Here is a 19,218-nt window from a genome sequence, read left to right as displayed (position 1 = left end):
ACAGTCATGGGGTGGGGAGTGCTTGCTAAATTATGCAGGTAGTTCTATGGCGCTTTAGTTTCTGGGCCTTTAAAAAAACTTTTGGACAATGCTATGCAGGTTTTTGTTTAAATATTGAAACTTCCTCATTACTACAGTTTTTGTTTTGATAGCCAAATGTATCCTTTATGCTCCAGACTGTGAATAGAGTGATTTTTAGAGGGCTACCAGCTAACAAAGTATTTCCTTCATCTTAAGACTTGTAGAGCCCTAGCTTCTGTAGCTGTGTGCTTGAGAAATGCAAATCTGTACTTATTCACCATGACTTTGATAACAAAGCAAAAGCTTTGCTAGTAGTGCAGAGGCATGAGAAGCAGTCTGCTGGTGCTTTTAACTTTTGCAAACATTGTTGAGGTTTTCTGATTATACCGTTGACTTTCTCTGGGGTTATACTAGAAGTGGAGCTTCTAAACATAACATCATTACCTCATCAGCATAAACAAATCAGCCCCGAAGAGTACAAGTCTTAGAAATTTGTTTCTGAGCAGCAGCAGCCTGGGTGCTGGTGTTAGCGCCTGGCTACAGGAGGCTGTCTCCTGGCGGCACGACTCTGGCCTGAGAAATGCTGGCTGAGACCCCAAACACTGAGCACCTTCAAGAGGGACATTGTTTCTTCCTGGAATCAGTTCAGTAAGTGGATTTGGTTTTTACTATCGTAGAATCCTGTGAGAGAGGGAAAGTAGTTGTCCCTCAGTCTTCCTTGTGTGTTTGCATTAGATTTTGGTATTTCAGACTATAAAAGGCTTTTGGGGATGATATTATACGTGATAGCAGTGACTTTATTGAAGGGACTGCATTGAAATTCACTTGGGTTTTCTCTCATTCTCAGATTCTATTCCAAACAAGTGTTCTGTCAATCCAAATGGATTACCAGCATGCTATATAGGTTTTTTATAGAACGTTCTATGTTTGGTCTACTTCAAAAATAGTTTGCATAAGTTAGTCTTGGTTACCATCTAAAATATTTTTGGATGTTCTTTACATGAAAATTTATGTTGTATTTTTAAACCTTTAGGGGCTTTATCTATTTTTCTAAGTCAGTTAATTGTACTTTTAAAGAAAGTATTTTGTATCTACTTTTGTAACTTCATCAGAATAAAATATATTAAAAGAAAGAAATGACTGATTAAAGTATGTCTTAACACACATTTCTACTTAAATGTGAAACTTGAGATTTTTGCTTCTATGGAAGATTGTCTTCTGCGTATCGTTCAGTAGCTAAATTGTTTCCTTAACTCTTAGAGGAAAAGGAAGTCCCTAAATAAATATTCTGTAACACCAGGGCCCCACCCCAAGAAACAAACCAAGCCTACGATTACAGTGGCTGAAACCTATCCCAGACAAAAAATTAGTAGTCTCCTTTCTCCTGAACTAACCCAAGCTTGGGACCTCTTTTGCATATTCCTGGTTGTGAGATTGAGAAAAGGGAAGAGGAGGCAATGGAGTGCTGATTTTCTGACCTTGAACTGAGTGCTCAGCATATCTGTAAGACACTGCCCACTCCAGACAGTCAGTTTTTGTTATTGTAGGAGAACTGTTAGAGTTCTTTTTAGAGGTCCAAATTACAGGTGCCTAATTTTAATTCAAAACAGCACTGCTAGAATTGTTTTGATTTTTTGATTAGAGTTAAAATTTGGAAGTTAATGTGGCTAAATAATATGGGTTAACGCTCCTATTTTGTATGAGATACTGAGAAGCTATCAATCAGTTTTGGATTTTTTTTTTTTTGATAGTTACATTTCAGTAGTAGGATTAAAATCGCTCACAAAAATGGAAGAGTGTCTAATGGCTAAGTTGGAAAGCTGTTTTAAACTTTATAAATGAGTAGTAGAATAACCCAAATAATCTTTGAGAGGGCCAGAGTTGGGCTTCAAAGCTACACAGCCAAGAACAATGTCTATATCATGCCTTGGGCCTCATGGCTAAAGGGCTTGGAATGGACACTATAGCCTACACCATTATTTCTGATCACTAGATGTCAGTCTCTGCCTCAGCACCTCCCAAAAGCTAGATTCAACAGCCCTGACCAAAATAAAGGATTTTACCTAAAACCGTCTTCCTTTCGTGTGTCTTCCTAATAAAAAATGTACATGGGCGACAAAAAAGCCTCAGATTGGCAGATCTTCGGTCACATATATCTGTCCTGGCTGCAAGAGAGGCTAGGGAAGTTTCTGGATTTTACTCGGAGGTTCAGGGCTCATAGTAAAATTGATGCTGGATGTTCCGAAAGCGTGGACTGGCTCCTGCTCTGAACTTTTTGTTCCTGCTCTGTGAAAAGATAAGGGAGTTTTCACTAGAATGTAAGGGTCTGGGCACACTGTTTAGCTCAACTGACATTTTTTGTAGCGTATTTGGTACGTGAAGGAAGTACAATATTGATTCAGAATTATGGCCAAGCTCTTTATCTCGTGGCTGATGAGCATTTTGAGTACCACTTTTTAGGGGAACCTACCTATTTAGGGGACTCCTTCAGCAGGTTATCTTATTTAATCCTTACAGCCACCCGGGAAGGGGGTTGTAACTGAGAGGTATGCTAAGAATTTTTCACTTTTTCATATGGTGGCACAAATGCTCTGACTTCAAATAGCTAGTTCATAATGAGACCAGTCTGTTTCTCTGGGGTGCATCTGTAAAAATTCTATTTGCTCATGAGTGCTAGGAGGCTCTATAAAACAAAGTGACTGCAATTTAAAACCATCTCTATGAGGTAAAAAAGATGTATTCAGAGAGATCCTCCTGAAGGAGTTTTTTACAGTTAGCTCAGATGTAACTAGAAGTATGAAAGCAGGGAGTAACCATGGACCAATATAAGTGAAGATTAGAGAATCTCAAGTTCGGGGCAAAAAAGTAAGACACAGAAAGGATACACCCATTTCCTGTGACTAAAGCTGTTATACTTTATAGTAAAAGTAAGACTGGCCTTTTATTTGCTTCTATCATAAAAAGTTATACTTGAAATGTTAAATTGGAACTAATTTGGAGCCCAAGATTTGTGAGGTTCTGCAAATCCTTTCCTGAAATGGTTCAAGTTCACACTGTGGAGCTAGAATGGCTAAGCCACTGTCAGCTGTGTTCAGTAATCAGCACATGGACTTTTTGTCCCATGCCATGCTGGGTGACAGGTTGACAGGACTAAAGCAAGATCCTGTCATGGAGCTCAGGGATCATTTGGAAAAACAGACACCTACATAAATTGATAGTTCTCAAGGGCCACATGTGCAATAAAAGTTATGTACAAGTTGTGAGCCCTTAAGTGTACTGTGTGGCAATCAGAGGTGGCTCCCTGGAGAAGACAAGGCTTGAACTGGCTTCCAAGGTGGGTAACAGCATAACCAAGCTTACATGTAGCATGGCTTGTACAGAAAGGTACAAGCGGCCCAGTATTACTGCAGGGTGGATTTCAGGTAGTGGTTAAGTCATCTAAAAGACCTTGGGTTTTTTCCAGTAGGCGATAGAGAGTCTGAAGGGATTTGAGTTAAGCAAATAATGGACAGGTTTGCACTTCAGAGGACCCTGACAGCAGGGTGGAAACGCCAAGGGGAGGATACTGGGGCAGTGACAGTCCAAAATATAATGTGAGCAATTGTTAAATTATGAGGAAGAGGAAGGTTGGAGATAAGCAAAAGTACTGACTTTCAATAAAGGAAAGAGGAATTCAAATAGAAATCTGAGTTGAACGTGGTCTCTTACAAGTGACAAAGCCAACTAAAATCACTTCAGCGCTCCTTTCTGGCACTGCTTGTCTCCCTCCAACTCTACTGTCTCTACTTCATTTCCAAAGTGGGCACTGCCCACATGATTACAAAGATGACAGCCAGCTGTTAAACAGTTTAGCAACTCAGTGGTAAATGACCATTTCTTAGTTCCGGACAAGTCTGTACACCAACTCTCACTGGTCTGGCTCAGGTCATGTGACCAACCCAAACAAATCCGTGTCTGATTGGCCAAATCTGGGTCATATGGCTACTCCCAGAGCTGGGGATAGTTCGGCCTCCTTTGAACCTCAAGGTTTGAGGAGCAAAGGCTTGTTCACTACCACACCGCTGGGAAAAATAGTTTTGGTAGTTTTTATTACACTAGCAAATTATCCTTAATCCCACCCACCATGATTTTTAAGGAATCAAGCAAAAAAATGTGAGAAAGGTTATTACAGTAATCCAAAGGAGAAATTATGAGACCCAAAGCATGGAAGACACTCAATACTGAAGTACGTATCTAGGTGATCACTTGAAAGAGCAACTGTAGGTCCGTCCAACTCATCCAAGTGCCACGCTGAACATGATTGATTGCACAGACCAGAAGGCAATAGCAAAAAGAACTAGTAAAGCCTGCAGGATATACCAGACCACATGTTGCAAACAATTACTGCTAGAGAGAGAAAGCTCTTGGTTGAATTTTGACCTTGACATCAGTCTGAATTACTCCAGAGGTGGGGCAGGTTTGCTGGATAGCCTTACCCATCCTCACTGGAGACAGCTTCCACTACATTCTCAGGAGCCCGCGGTCTGTGGTTCCAGCCTACTTCTCTGCAGGGCCGTGTCCTGCAGGTACCTTGAAGTCAGGCAAATTCAAAACTGTGTTTGTCGGCACTCTTCACCCCAAACCTAGCCCTTCTCCACCCACTGCACTTTCCACGCCAGACGCCTCCCTCATCCTCGCCGCCTAATCCAGTCACTCCATTCCCTTCCCTTCCCAAGTGACCATCTCTGCTGCCCCAGCTCCCTTTGAGACCTCAAATCTCACCTGGATCATCGCGGTAGCCTCAGAATTTCTGTCCTCGCCTCCAAAGTCCGCCCCCTACAGCCCCTCCTCTTCGCGGACCCAGAGCGATCTTTCTAAAACGCAAATCTAAAAACGACTCCCCTGCTTAAAGCCCCTCCACGGCCCCCTGTTCTGGAGGGAGAAACCCACACTCCCCAGTTTGGAAGCCAGGTTGCGGTGGGGACACAGGGAGGTGTTCCACCTAGGGCGCGAGGGGCATAGGCGTAAGGGCAGCTCAGAACCGAGGGTCGAGAACACCGGGCGTCTCCAGGCTGGGCAAGAAGGGCCCGCCGGTGGTGGAACGGGCCCGGGAGGCTGGAGCAGCATGGGGCGGACCCGGCTGGGGAGGGGCGTGAGCGCGCCGAACGGCTGGTTCCGGGGAGGTGTCCCCGGGATGCGCACGGGGCCGGACTGGGGCGGCTCGCGGCCTCCGGGCGGCAGGGGGCGGCGTCGCCCGCGGCGGCGACTCCCGGTCCGGGAGTCTTTCAGGGGACGCGCCTTTCAGGGGACGCGGCGACCTCCGGCGGCGGGCCGCGTCGGCCGGGCATGGCGGCGTGGAGCCCGGCCGCGACAGCGTCTCTGCTCCGCGGGATCCGCGGGGTGAGCGCGGGCGGGGCCGGGCTGCTCTTCACGGGTGGGAGCTGCGGAGGGGCCGCAGGGCCGTCCGGGGCCGGAGCTCGAGGACGGGCTCAGGGAGATCGCGGCGCTGGGCCCTGCGGCCTCCCCCCTTCCTTTCTCTCATTCATTCCTAGTTGTTTCGGTCACACAGTGGATCCGGGCGGCTGGCTTTCGGAGAAATGTCAGACCCTGGCGCACGCTGGCGGAGTTTGAGAGCCGGTGGAGGTTGGGGGCGAGGGGAACAAGACACATAAACAATGGTAATCCGGTGGGCACCGAGAGAGCGGTGTTGACGTACTGAGCCAGAGACATAGCAGTCACAGCTATGCCACAGCCGGGAGTCCTGGAGTGGGTGCCGGAGAGTGTGAGGTGTCTGGACTTTGGGCAAGTCCTCCCAGCCTCTGTGACCTTAATCCTCTCCAAAATCCCACTTGCCCGGAGTAGAAGCCCAGCAGAGGGCACTCACTACGCGCTCTATAGTTTTCTCTTTTCTGATTCTTTCCTCACTTCATCCACTTTGCTCTCATATTCCTTCTCTCCTGCTGCCTTTGAACCCGCCTCCACCAAGTATAAAAAGCTGGTGACTTTCAGCGTGGACAGTCAGAATTCTAGGGATTTCGTCAGATTGCTCGTTTAAAGGCCGCTGCCCACAGATTAGCTAAAATGGAGGAAAGACTTATCCCAAAAAATCAGCAATGCTAACCACCCACACCCCTTAGCGATTATTGGTTCTGCCTGCCACCTCTGCCTTTGCACCCCAGGGCTCTGTCCTCAGAAAAGTCTCCTTCTCTCTGTCCCTTCCTCCACCCCAACCTTAGCCTGGCCTGCAACACCAAGTTTCTGTCCCTCCACTCAGTCTCACTCCAGATCTTTCTTCTGACCTGTATTTCAACTGCCTGCTAGAATCAAGACTTCTTTGCAGGTGCGAGTAGGCATGCCCTGAATGGTGTGCTCATTCCACTAATCCATTTGTTCATTCATCTTCCCATCCATACCCAAGTCCTCCTGAGGACCTGCCCTGGCCCAGGTTTGGAAGGCTGCAGTAACAGGACAGACTCAGTCTTGGCCTTTGAAATGAGCTGATGAAAGCCAGTGCACAGGTCATTTTAAGGAAGGTGCTTCCAGATTCTCTAACACAGGACCCTGCTCTGGGCCATCAGGAAAGGCCTGAGGGTGGGCAGGACTGACAGGTGAAGGGATGGCACCTTCAGCACCAGCACTGGATGAACAGCACTCACGTATCCCACCTGCCGTCCCCCTCCAATCCTAGGCCCTAGCACTACTCCCTTTGTAATGCCTCTTATCTGGGCACCTTTACAGACTAGCTTCAAAAGGCACTGTTTTGTGCAGGTTACTTTGGCCGCCATGCTCTATTTTCAGTCTCCCTTTCAGCATGTACTCAACCCAGCCAAGGGGGTGCAGACCTGGCTTTTTGCTCCTTCTCCCCTTAGGGTTGAGACATGTTCCCATCAGGTGCATCAGATGCACTGGCTCCCTATGGTAGCCATCCGGGGGGTAGGGAGAGTGTTGCTGCCAATAGTAAATAATGTAAAACTGTTTTTCCTTCAGATCACTTAATAGAATTCTGCTCCTTCTTTCCAGTAAGAATTAGTATGTGTCACAAAGTGTGGTTGGCTTAACGAGCAAGGCCACATCCCACAGGAGGGTGTGGAATGTTGACCAGGCCTATGGGATAGGTGGCGTTTGGTCTCACCAGTGCATGGTCAGTGGCGTGCTGGCATAATGAGGCACATCTGAGGCCTGCTGCCCGGCCTCTCCAGGCTCTGCATGTCACTAATAGATCCAACCGTGGCACTCTTTCCTTAGTGCCTCAGTTTCCTCACCTCTAAAACTGAAATCATGACAGTGTCTCTCTCACAGCAGTATCATGAAGAGTTTAGTATCTATTGAGTTTGGTCTCTGGAGTCAAAGCGAGTTATTTACAATTCCACTCCCCACCTCCACTTACTCCCCTAGAAGTTGATTCTGTGTTCTGGGGAGCTTATGCGGACATCTGACACCATGCAGCCCCTCTGATGTAGCCCGTGGCCATGCTGGCGGGGGCCCGGGGCCCTGGCTGGCAGGGCAATGGTGGGTGGGGCCTGCATAGTGGCCTGGGCAGGGCTGGGAGTGGCATCATCTTGCTCAGCCATGACTTCTTTGTTGTGTGGCAGCTTCCTCTTCTCCACTGCGCCCAGCGGATGTTTGCCTCGCAGACTGAGGGGGAGCTCAAAGTAACCCAAATTCTCAAAGAAAAGTTTCCTCGAGCTACAGCTATCAAGGTCACCGACATTTCAGGCAAGATTTTCTCTCATCTTTCCCACAGGGTTTGGTAGGATGTTGCCCTCTGGAGGGGTAGAGGGCAGGGGGCTTGGCAGAGTGAACTTGTCATCAGTGGCTTTTCAATATGTGTGGCTATTGGAGAGATGGAATTCTGGCTCTCCCAACTGATGGGGTGGAGGTGGGGCTGTGGAAGCGTCAGAGGGAAACTGTGTGAGGGGATAAGGCCCAGCTGGGAGGACTCCTGGTTGCCAGCCTGGCCTGGCTCAGATGTGGTCCCTCTCCGTCACCCTGGGACTCCCGTCCACAGTCTTTTTTTTTTTTTTTTTTTTTAAGTTTATTTTTATTTATTTTGAGAGAGATAGAGAGCAAGCAGGGGAGGGACAGAGAAAGAAAGAGGCAGAATCCCAAGCAGGCTTGGCACCATCAGGGCAGAGCCCAATGCAGGGCTTGAACTCATGAACAGTGAGATCATGACGTGGGCCGAAATCGAGAGTCAGATGCCCAACCGACTGAGCCACCCAGGCACGCCTCAGGTCCACAGTCTTTAATTTGACTTTGAGAAGGACATTACTTTATTTATTTATTTATTTATTTATTTATTAACATTTTATTTATTTTTGAGACAGGGAGAGACAGAGCATGAACGGGGGAGGGTCAGAGAGAGAGGGAGACACAGACTGAAACAGGCTCCAGGCTCTGAGCTGTCAGCACAGAGCCCAACACGGGGCTCGAACTCACGGACCGTGAGATCATGACCTGAGCCGAAGTTGGACGCTTAACCGACTGAGCCACCCAGGCACCCCAGAAGGACATTACTTTAATTTCTCTGCATTCTTCTGACACCCTATCATGTCAGGTCTGGAGAGGACCCCAGAAGGATTTTATCCTTTTGACAATAACTTCCTCACTTTCCCCACGAGGAGCCGAGCCCGGAAAGGCCAAAGACCCCGCCCAGCCCCTCGCAGGGAGGAGGTGGCAGAGCTGGAACCAGCACCAGGACACGGGTAGACTCTGTCCTGAGCCCGGTTACCAGCCGCAGCCAGGCCCTTTCTCAGATGCCACTGGCACCTGAGAAGTTCAGGCTGGCTGCGTGTTAGGAGGAGGCTGGGGAGGCGACTTGCGCACAAAGGGAAGATGGGGCCTTTCTCCAGACACATGTGGAGTGGCCTAGTGGAGGTAGTAAGGTGGGCGTGGACCTGCGTCTCCCCACACCCAGACATGTCTTTGCCGCCCAGCATTGCTGTGAGCCGCTGGCTTCTCTGAGAACGTAACATCTGCAAGGATTGGGCGAAAGTTTAGAAAGTAGTTTTTAGAAGTTTCTTCTTTGTTGTTTAGTAGTTTTTAGTAGTTTCAGAAGTGTAGAAAAATCAATCAATCCAAAGATCCGTCGGTGAGCTCTCTGCAGTGTCCCAGGGCGGCGCCGAGGCCTTGACGTCACCGGTCCTATACCTGCCCCAGGCCCAGGTCAGGCAGAGCTGGAACCTGACCTTCAGTCTGGCCCTGCCTAGCCCTGAACAGAGTGGGGAAGGCTGGGAAGCTAGGTTAACCAAAGTTTGGACTCCCAGTACACATAAAGCCCGTTGAGTAAATTGCACTTCTCGTAAAACGGCCGGGTGTTAACAACACGGGACGTTTTCCTTCCTGCCCATGTTGTTTCCTGCTCGGGCAGCATGTTGCCATTAGTCCCTGTCTCTCTCATGCTTCCACTCCTTTCTTTTCTTTTGGTTAGTATTACACAGTTTTCAAGCCAAACTTTAGTGTATTTTTTGGATTTTTAAAAATATTTTTTTGCTGGTGCTTAGGAAGGTTGAACACTGAACTTCTGTCTCTCCCATCCTCTTCCCTGGGGATTATTGGCCTATTAAAAAGAAATACAAGGCAAACCTACATTTCCTAGGTTTTCCATGCTTTGTGCCTTATCTTTCGCACCCTACAAGTAATCATCCTGGGCAGTGCAACTGCCTTGAAAAAGGAACAGCACCTTTTGGATCGAGGCAGCCTGTGGGGAGGGTGTGGTCAGGTTAGAAGCCATGATGTTTTCCTAACAGTCTTAGCAACTTTCTGCTGAACAATAACATTTCAGACCTTCTTTGGATTGTACGGTACTCTAAGGACATATGGGACTGTGGCTACCATAAGTTAATAATTGAAACACTTTTGAGTCATGTTTATTTCAGGAGGCTGTGGGGCTATGTATGAAATCCAGATCGAGTCAGAAGAATTTAAGGAGAAGAGAACTGTCCAGCAGCACCAGATGGTAAATCAGGTCAGTACAAGCAACAAGGCTCCTTTGCCGTTGATCTCCAGCATCTTGAGAGGGCCTGACGAGTGGGGATGGTATTTAACTGTTAGTCCTAGGAACAAATACTACAATACCGCACTCATGCAAAGAGCATTCAGGACCTGAGCAAAACATAATCTGGAACTACCTGGAATCGGACTGTGGGCAAATAGGAATTTTACTCAGAATTGAAAACAAGCCTCCCAATAGTTTCCTTGTATATTTCCTTGGATAATGCTACAGGTGTTTACTGTTATTGACACATATTAAATGTATTTTGTAAAAACAGATGTTTTTGTAGATTTGAAGATTTTTTTAGCACTTCTTTGGACTGCTTTAGAGATGGGCAAATTGAGGCATGACATGATTGAGAATTGCTCTAGCTGCCCCAGACCCAGTGACATAATGTTAGGGGTCTGGAACATCAGATTTAACCAGACCCAGGCCCGGTTTATTCATTCTCTATGCTTCTTTTACTTGGAATCTATACCAGCCTTGACCCTGGGCCTATATCTGTAAACTTGCCCCCTCCCCTGCATCAGGTGTGTTTGAATCATTCTGGAAGGTCTTGTACATTGTGAACTGGTTTAATTTCTGTACAGCACAGCTCTGGTCATAAGAATCCCTCGGTGGCTCCTTGTATATCAAGTTCTGGTGTCCCAGACTGCTATTCCAGGCCTTTCCCCACCCTTCTCTGAATGAACCCTCCCCTGGCCCCAGCCTACCGTCTGTCTTTGCATCTGGACCTTTGCCAAGATCAGACCTCCTGCCTGGGCTCCCTTCCTCCCCTCCTGCACCCTGCTCAAATGCTGCCTCCCCTACCTGCGTGGCAGGGAGCGAATGCCCTTGCATCCTCTGACTCCAATATTTTCTGCATTGTGTCCTGGATACTTACATCCCTGCCGTCTGTCCCTTGGCCCTGTCAGCCCTTTGTAGGCTGTTCCCTTTGGGATCCATCTTTGGGTTCCTCACGGAGCCCAGCCTTTCCCTCGGATGTGGGCATCCATGACCATATGGTGTGCTGCTGGTCTGCCTGGGAAGTCTGGGGTGGAACAACTACTTTGCTCCCCCAGAAGTGCTTCTAGTCTCACATGATGTCAGGGGTTGGAGCCAAGACAAGACAGGGAGGACCTCAGTGACCCAAATCATCTCCAACCGGTTAGACTTTGGGTTTTGTCCCCAAAACTACTCAGGCTGCCTAGTGAGCCTGCACTCCTAGGGGCACTGTTCATTTGAGTGCATCCCCCGGTCGGGAGCCACTGTTACAAGTGGTCAAGGATGCAGGTTCTGGAGTCTGTCTGCCCACATTACAAATCTGGGCTCTGCTGCTTTCTAGCTGTGTGACCTTGAGCAACTTACTCAACCTCCCTATGCCTCAGTTTTTTAATCTGTCGCTGGGGAGAGTAGTAGTACCTGCCTCAAAGGACTGTTTTGAAAATTAGTGGTAAAGCACACGTAGAGCACTGAGAATACCGTCTGACACCTTACTAGTAAGCCCTCGGTAAACATCAATGGCCATCACCATTATCATCATTGTTGTCTACAACATTTTCATCTGTGAGCCCAGCACAATAGCAGGTGCTGAGAAATGTGTACCCAAACTACATTTTACAAACTGTGGGGCTTTGGCCAGGTCCCTTCCCTACCAGGGACTCGGTTCCCTCAACTGTGATGTGACCCAGGTGATCTCTAAGGCCCTCTGTAGCTGGGAGATACAGTGACCTACCTAGGTCACAGGTCCTTAGAAGCCTGCAAGAGAGTTGGTGGAAGGCATTCAGAGGGGTAAGTGCACAGGACATGAGGGGTCAGGGCCTTCCATGTGAAAGTGTGGCTGGGCCCTTGCCTAGCCAAGGAGGCTTTACGAATTGTGGCCCAGGTTGCAGCTCAAATATGGTCAGGGACAGCCTTTAAGGGGTACTCTGTGCCTACAGAAAGCAGAGAGCTTGTGACCCAGGGGTCTCTGTTCCCTTCCCCCAGTGATCACAGGAAGCTTTTTCCCCCGGGGACATTTCTGTTGTCTGCAGAGCTGAGGGGGTTGTGTGTGAATACGCAGGTGGTGGGGCAGTTCATTGGCTCCCAGCACAGATGAGCTTCCAGCATCAGGGCTGGCCAGGAGCCCCAGGGAAACCAGGAGTGGCCAGGACATCGGGCTCAGGTCCTAATTCTGTTATTTGCTTGCTGAATTTTGACAGGGGATAGATTCTATTTCTTTTTTATCAGAGAAAGGGATGGGACCAGATTCTCTCTAAGGATCCTTCTGACTATAAACCTGACTGCACATGTTAAGAATTTTTTTTGTGTAAACTAGCAAAAGCAAACAAAGGGAATTAATTGGCCCATGTAATTAATTTATCTGGTTTCTGACATATCTAAATTCAGGGTCTTAAACAAGTTCATCTGCTTGTACTCTCTCTCCTCTGAGCTTTTGGCTTCTGTGTGTTGGCCTCATTTTCTCCTATTGGAGACAGGCTTGCTTGCTTGCTTGCTTTTTTTTTTTAATGTTTATTTATTTTTGAGAGAGAGACAGAGCGCGAGCAGGGGAGGGGCAGAGAGCAAGAGGGAGACACAGAATCCAAAGCAGGCTCCAGGGTCCGAGCTCTCAGCCCATGGCCCGATGTGGGGATCAAACTCATGGACCCTAAGATCATGACCTGAGCTGAAGTCGGATGCCAACTGAGCCACCCAGGTGCCCCAGGCTTTCTCTTCTTGTTGGAGAACATGGCCCCCAGCCATCTCCAATTGACGTTGTTCAAGTAGAGTGACTCAAAAGACTGGCTCCACACTGAAAAATCCCAGCAGAGATTCTGATTGGTTCAGTTCGGGTCACGTGTTGCCCCTGGACCTATCGGGCTGGGCCAGAGGCACATAGCCACCTAAATGCAAATTGGTAGGTCTACCAGCAGTACATAATTAAGACCTCTAGTGGCTAGTGGAGAAGGGGAAGTATAGAACAATGTGTTTGAAATGCTACCATTTGTGCTATTAAAAGGCAGCTGGGTGGATATATATTCCTAGTAGCCTAAACATGCATTTTTCAATCGTTGCAAAGACACACAAGAAATTATTAAGGGTTCTCTATTTGGGGATGGAGGTGGGAATGGGGGGGTGTGTGGAGGACAGGTGTGGGGGAAACTTCACTGTATGCCTTCTATAACTTTTGATTTTTGAGCCTCATTGGATATTCAAAAAAATAAAAAACCTTTTTTTAAAAAGGTAAAAACTGTTTAGACAAAGCCTCCTACAAACAGAGCTATACGCAAATATTCTCACAGAGACTTAATGTATTCAATGTCAAATGCAAAACAAACAGTGATGCTTTTCTACTTACTTAGGCACTAAAAGAAGAAATCAAAGGGATGCATGGATTGCGGATATTTACCTCCGTTCCCAAACACTGACCACATCCTGACTGTGTAGATGCTGCTGCTTAAAACCTTGGATGAACTTGGCTGACACCATTCTTTCCTAGGCATTTGCCAAAAAAATTATCTATTTTGTCCATAGACATTTGCATATTATAATTATAGAAGAATATGTTCTCTATTTAGAGATTAATTAAAGGCAACAGACAACTGAAACTTTTGAAGAGTCATTGGTGATGCGTCTAGTTCCTTTGTTTCAGAGGCAATGTCCTTTTATCCAAAGTGGTCTCGTCCTTGGACAGTTCTGTCCAGCTGCTACAGAGGCGGAATGGAGTGCCAGCTAATTCTCTCGTGTCAAGAAACTTTCTTATTTCTTCTCTATGAAGCTGCTCCTCTAGGACACTGCTGTTAAGGCCTCTTAATCTTACCAAAAAGGAAAGAAAAAAAGGGAAGAAAAAAAATCCTTTGGTTTTGCTATTCCTTCAGTTTAATGCTCTCTTTCCCTTCCCCTCCAAACTTCTTACGAGAATGATCTTAGGCCTTCCATTTCTTACTCCCTGGAGTGGGCTCTGAGGAGTCCGGGATGCCAGGATCAAGGTCTTCTTCCTGTTTGAAGATTCCCCTACCCTTTGCATCCCGGAGGGAGGTGCAGCCCACCTCCCACAACAGCAGCGGAAAACGTTTGGCTTCCTAGCTCCCTTGCAAATGGACACAGGTCGGTGGTCTAGACTCAGCCCATCAGATAGATCTGGACTTTGAATTGGGAGCAAGTGAGCCAAGAAGCAGGGGTAGCGGCACATCCACTCCAGCCGCTGTGGCTGCTGTATCCGTACTCTGGGTACTGGCAGCCACAGAGCGCTACAAGCTGCTGTCTCTCGAGTCCATGGTGGCAGGCACGGTGTCTGGGTCTGCAGCGGGATATGGGCCCTGGTAACGGAGCCTTCCTGTTACTGCCCCTGCCCCTTTTCAAAAGCTGGTTCACCAGCGTTCCCAGAATTTCTGTGATTGTCCCATGTCCTTTCACTAAATTCTTCACTGTTCACATCGGCCTGGTCGTCTGTCTGTCACTTGCAACCGAGAGCCTTACTGTGTTCACCCGCCCTCACAGTGTGGCTCCTGCCTTCCCACCCCCACTTCCCTCCTAGACGGCTTTCCGAGAGACTACGTCCACTGCCTCTCCCAGTCCTCGGCACCCCGGTCACCATGGTGATAGCAAGTTGACCATCTGCTCCTTCCTCAGCCACCTTCTTTATCTTTCAGGGAGCTGCCCACCAGGGAAACCAGTGTTCACTGTCATTTCTGAAGATCCCTAAGAAATGAAAGTATGTAGTTAAAACAACCTTGGGCCTGAGTTTTGGAGCAGCACAAATTTTAAATATTCTGTTCATATACCATGCCCCCATTTCTGGTTTAAAAATATTCTCTTTCTCCACAGTATGGGGGAGGGATTGGTGTCCTGCCAAAGAAGAACCACCTTTTACATGGAATACATGTACTCAGTTGTATAATGGCTGAGAAGCCAGGATGAAACAGAACTGAGGATCAGAGGCACCTCTGAAAGAGGTGTTTTTAGGTAGCGTAATAAGGAAAAGCCTAAGAATGGAGTCCCACAGGGGCGCCTGGGTGTCTCAGTCGGTGAAGCGTCCGACTTCGGCTCAGGTTGTGATCTCACGGTTGATGAGTTCGAGCCCTGCATTGGGCTCTGTGCTGACAGCTCGGAGCCTAGAGCCTGCTTCAGATTCTGGGTCTCCCTCTCTCTCTGCCCCTCCCCTGCTCATGCTCTGTCTCTCTGTCTCTCTCTCAAAAATAAACATGGAAAAAAAAAAAAAAAAAAAGAATGGAGTCCCAGAGACCAGAAGAAGATAGTGCTTCTGTCTCTCTGTCTCTCTCTCTCTCAAAAATAAATAAACATGAAAAAAAAAAAAAAAAAGAATGGAGTCCCAGAGACCAGAAGAAGATAGTGCTCAGGGAGAACTGAGAGATCACAGAATTAGATACATGTTGGTTACTTGTGTGGAGCCTGATTGAGGGTGGGCTGAACAAAGGGATCTGCTTCTAAAGAACAGAATAAAGCAGAAATGACAAGGTGCAGCTTCAGAGACTAGGTCATAAGAGGCACTGTGGCTTCCTCCTTGCTCTCTTCAGTTGCTCACTCTGGGGGAAGGGAACCGCCATGTTGTGACAACACCCAAGCAGCCTGCGGGGAGGTCCACGTGAGGAACCGAGGCCTCTTGCCAACAGCCAATGAAGCGGGCCTGCCAATAGCCAGCAGGGAACCAAACCTGCCAAAACAAGAGCCATTTGGGTAAGCCATCTTGGAAGTGGGTCCTTCCAAGTCACAGTCACAGTTAAGCCTTCAGACAACCGTCACCCCAGCTGACATCTTGACTGCAGCTTGAGCCGGAACCACTCAGCTAAGCTACTCCCAATTCTTGACCAGCAGAAACTATGAGATAATAAATGTCTGAAGTCACCGAGTTTTGGGGTAAGCTACAGGGCGATAGCTAACTGGTACGCTTTTGCACTGCTGGCTGGACACTGGGGCATTTCACATATTGAAGGAGAGGTTGAAGAGCCAGACTGCAGAAAGGATGGGGTCCAGCTAAATGTCAGGAACATACCACACCCCTGGGTCTCCACATCACCTGTTTGCTTCTCCCTGCAGGTCAGCTTTATTACAGATACATATTTTATTTACTTTTTTTCTTTGAAAAAATTTTGAACTCACCGTGAGATCATGACCTGAGTCGAAGTCAGGCATTTAACTGACTGAGCCAGCCAACCGCCCTTGTTTTATTTATTTTTAAGAGAGAGTGTGTGCACGAGTTGGGGAGGAGCAGAGAGAGAGGAAGAGAGTATCTGAGGCAGGTTCTGTGCTGACAGCAGAGAGCCCGATGAGGGACTTGAACTCACGAACCGTGAGATCATGACCTGAGCCAAAGTCGGATGCTTAACCGGCTGAGCCACTCGGGCGCCCCTAGATATGTTTATTGTCGATTGGTGTTCACCATATACTGCCAGTATATGACTCACTGCACTGCCTATAGATAGCTCTTAATTTTTATACTTCACGTCCTAGCCGCAAGAAAGGCAGACTTTCCTTCCAAGTTCCGGTTCAAAGAACGCCAGGGAATGCCTCTGATGGGCCCATCTTGAATCAGGAGCCACCCAGGAGTCATGTGACATGGCAGCCTCTCCCGGGACTCTGGTTTGGGGCAGGGAGAGGAGCAATCGCCGGAATAAGCGGGGTTCTGTTCTCCCAAGAAGAGGCTGAGGACAAACAACAGGTATTCTTGACCAGAGGGAACGGTGATGTGGCCTAACAGGCCTGCTAGAAGGCTGGGGATACCAAGGAAACTTGGACTCTTCCCTGGCTTCACCCCAGGCAACTCTTCAGGCCCAGAGAAATGTGTCAGCCCTGCCTACCACTTCCACATGTCTGCTCCCAAACCTGGCAACAAGAACTTTTTTCAAGTAGCTCCCCTACCCTCCCTGCGGTTGTTCTTTCTCCAAAACTAAAGAGGAAGTTGGGAGGGGCGCCTGGGTGGCTTTAGTCAGTTAAGCCTCCCACTCTTGATTTCCGCTCGGGTCGTGATCTTACGGTTCATGAGTTTGAGCCTTGAGTCGGGCTCTGAGCTGAGTGTGGAGCCTACTTGGGATTCTCTCTCTCTCTCTGCCCCTCCCCTGCTCTCACTCTCTCACTCTCTCTCAAAATAAATAAATAAGCTTAAGAAAAAAGAAAAAAGGAAAGTTGGGAGAGGAATCTTTTTAGTCTCTTTTTAGCTGATTACACAAGGAGAAATTGTTTAATCTGAGTGGCCAGAGTACGACATTGCATCTGATACAGCCAACTCTTTGCTTTTTGATTAAGTGCTACTTGTGGAAATTGCTGAATTGAGATAGTACATTTTCTGAGTCAAGTGTCCTTTTAAAAATAGTGTACATGGGTGCCTGGGTGGCTATGTCAGTTAAACGACCCACTCTTGATCTCAGCTCCGGTCTTGATCTCAGGGTCTGAGTTCAAGCCTCCTGTTGGGCTCCATCCTGGGTGTGGAGCCTACTTAAAAACAAACAAAAAACAAACAAACAAACAAACAACCCCCACCATGTGCAGTTTTCCAGTGGAAAAATCCAAAGCATCCTGAGATAGGTGTTTGCTGACCAAGTAAATCAATCTAAGAGACATTGCCCCTCCCCCAGCCCTCCCCCAGGCCCATTCAGTCCCAAAGGCTCGAGTAGTGCCCCTCTCTCCCCCTATTACACTACCCAACTAGTAGTCCTGGGGTCGAGCTGGCCTGCAGCCTGGGAGGGGACCTGGGGCCACGAAGCCCCACCCATACTCTTGATGGTGGCAAAGAGCGAAGGAATCCAATTCTCTTTCTTGGGAATCCAAATCGGAAAGGGTGAGTAAATACCAAAGAAAAGCTCATGGCTGGTGGAAAGCTCTGGACAAACAAATCTGGGCACTCAAATCAGGATATATGGAGAGAATCAATCTAGGAGAAACGGAAGTTGGAAACATGGCCTGAGAGATGCCACGCGGGGCATTGGCAAATCTGAGTGAAGAGGAAGCCTCCACTAGGGAATAAAGAAAATGGTGATTCTCAATCCTGCTGCGAACGAGAACCACCTGTTTAAAAATACTCACACCTGGAGCGCTCTCAGGTCCATGAGGCAGAGACCAGGCAGTTAAATACAGAAGTGAACCGCCCGGCCCTCCTTAGAGCCGCGTGAATCAGGACCAGCCCCTTAACTCTGCCCCCAAACCTGGGTGAGGCCTGCCCTGCCCTCTCCTTTCAGGTTGCTGCTGCGCCTGTGGCAGTTTGCCAGCTCACCTCCAGCCCCTACCTGGCTGAGGTGGGTGGCTGCCCCGCCCCCTAATTCCAAGGGGTGAACAGTGGGAGAGCACCCATGCTTCCCCTCACACCGCCGGGCTCCCACCTGCCCCAGGAGCAATCCGGTCTTCGGATCAGAGGAAAAAGGAGCCAGGCCTCTGCCACCTAAGACCACCGCGCTCCACGATGCTACCCTGAGCTTCCTCCCGCCCAAAAGGTAAGCCGCCCCCTCACCCCGCACGTGCCATGTGGGAGTCAGAAACCTTTGGCTTGAGTCAGCAAAGTTGGTTTCTTACTTGCAACGCAAAGAGCCTTAAGCCACACCACCCATATCTTACAATTCTCCCCGTGCGGAATGAGCCCGACTTTTGACATCTTTTATACATGGATTTGCTCTAATAATGTTGGTAGGATTAAGTCGATCACTAGGCATCTCCTTTCAGGAAATTGATCTCATTTCTCAGGTCCTAGTAAGATACCCTGACACTGAATTTAAAAGAACATGTCTGCACTTTAATTTTGTTTTGTTTTGTTTTAGAAAAGTGTAATGTTTATTAAAGAGAGGCAGATAAGAGGGTACAACTAAAAGATGCCAGTTTCTTCAATCATGTTGACCTTCATTCAATCACGATTTATTCAGAACCCAAGCGTCTGTAACCTTCTGTTGCCTCAGGGAGCAGGGGCACGTCCCCAGCAGTTATAAAAACACAAAGTTCCTCCTGGGAGCCGAATAACCAGCAAATGGATGAAAGAGTAAAAAGTGAGAACAAGTGAAGTTCAAGTAATAATCTTAGCTTTTTTAAAAATAAACTTTTAAATAAAGTTTTTAGGACAGTTTACATAACTTTTTAGAACTATTTTAGATTTACAGAAAAATTGAGTTTCTATATATCCCACACGTTTCCCCTACTCTTAACAGTTTAATGTGGTGTATTTGTTACAGTTAATGAACCAATATTGATATGGTATTACAAATGAAAACTCATAGTTATTCAATAATTCTGTACATTACCTTCAACTATTTCTTGATTCTCTCCTC

The 19,218-nt window shown here is 47.7% G+C and overlaps 1 protein-coding gene across 2 annotated transcripts; it reads left to right on the top strand.

The window, feature by feature from the left end:
* Window positions 1–5,286: 5,286 nt before the first annotated feature.
* Window positions 5,287–13,560, top strand: BOLA3 (bolA family member 3). 2 transcript variants are annotated; one of them, XM_042981754.1, is made up of 4 exons: window positions 5,287–5,400; window positions 7,593–7,716; window positions 9,879–9,967; window positions 13,315–13,560. In XM_042981754.1, the coding sequence occupies exons 1-4, from the start codon at window positions 5,347–5,349 to the stop codon at window positions 13,378–13,380; spliced, it is 333 nt and encodes a 110-aa protein (XP_042837688.1). In that variant the 5' UTR covers window positions 5,287–5,346; the 3' UTR covers window positions 13,381–13,560. The 2 variants fall into 2 exon arrangements, with proteins under 2 accessions (XP_042837688.1, XP_007083510.1); XM_007083448.3 differs by lacking the exon at window positions 5,287–5,400 and adding an exon at window positions 5,591–5,678.
* Window positions 13,561–19,218: the final 5,658 nt, after the last annotated feature.

Source organism: Panthera tigris, chromosome A3 (genome assembly GCF_018350195.1).
Source record: "Panthera tigris isolate Pti1 chromosome A3, P.tigris_Pti1_mat1.1, whole genome shotgun sequence".
Classification (NCBI taxonomy): Eukaryota; Metazoa; Chordata; class Mammalia; order Carnivora; family Felidae; genus Panthera; species Panthera tigris.
Note: the sequence above shows the minus strand (reverse complement) of the source record. Positions and strands in the feature narration are given on the sequence as shown.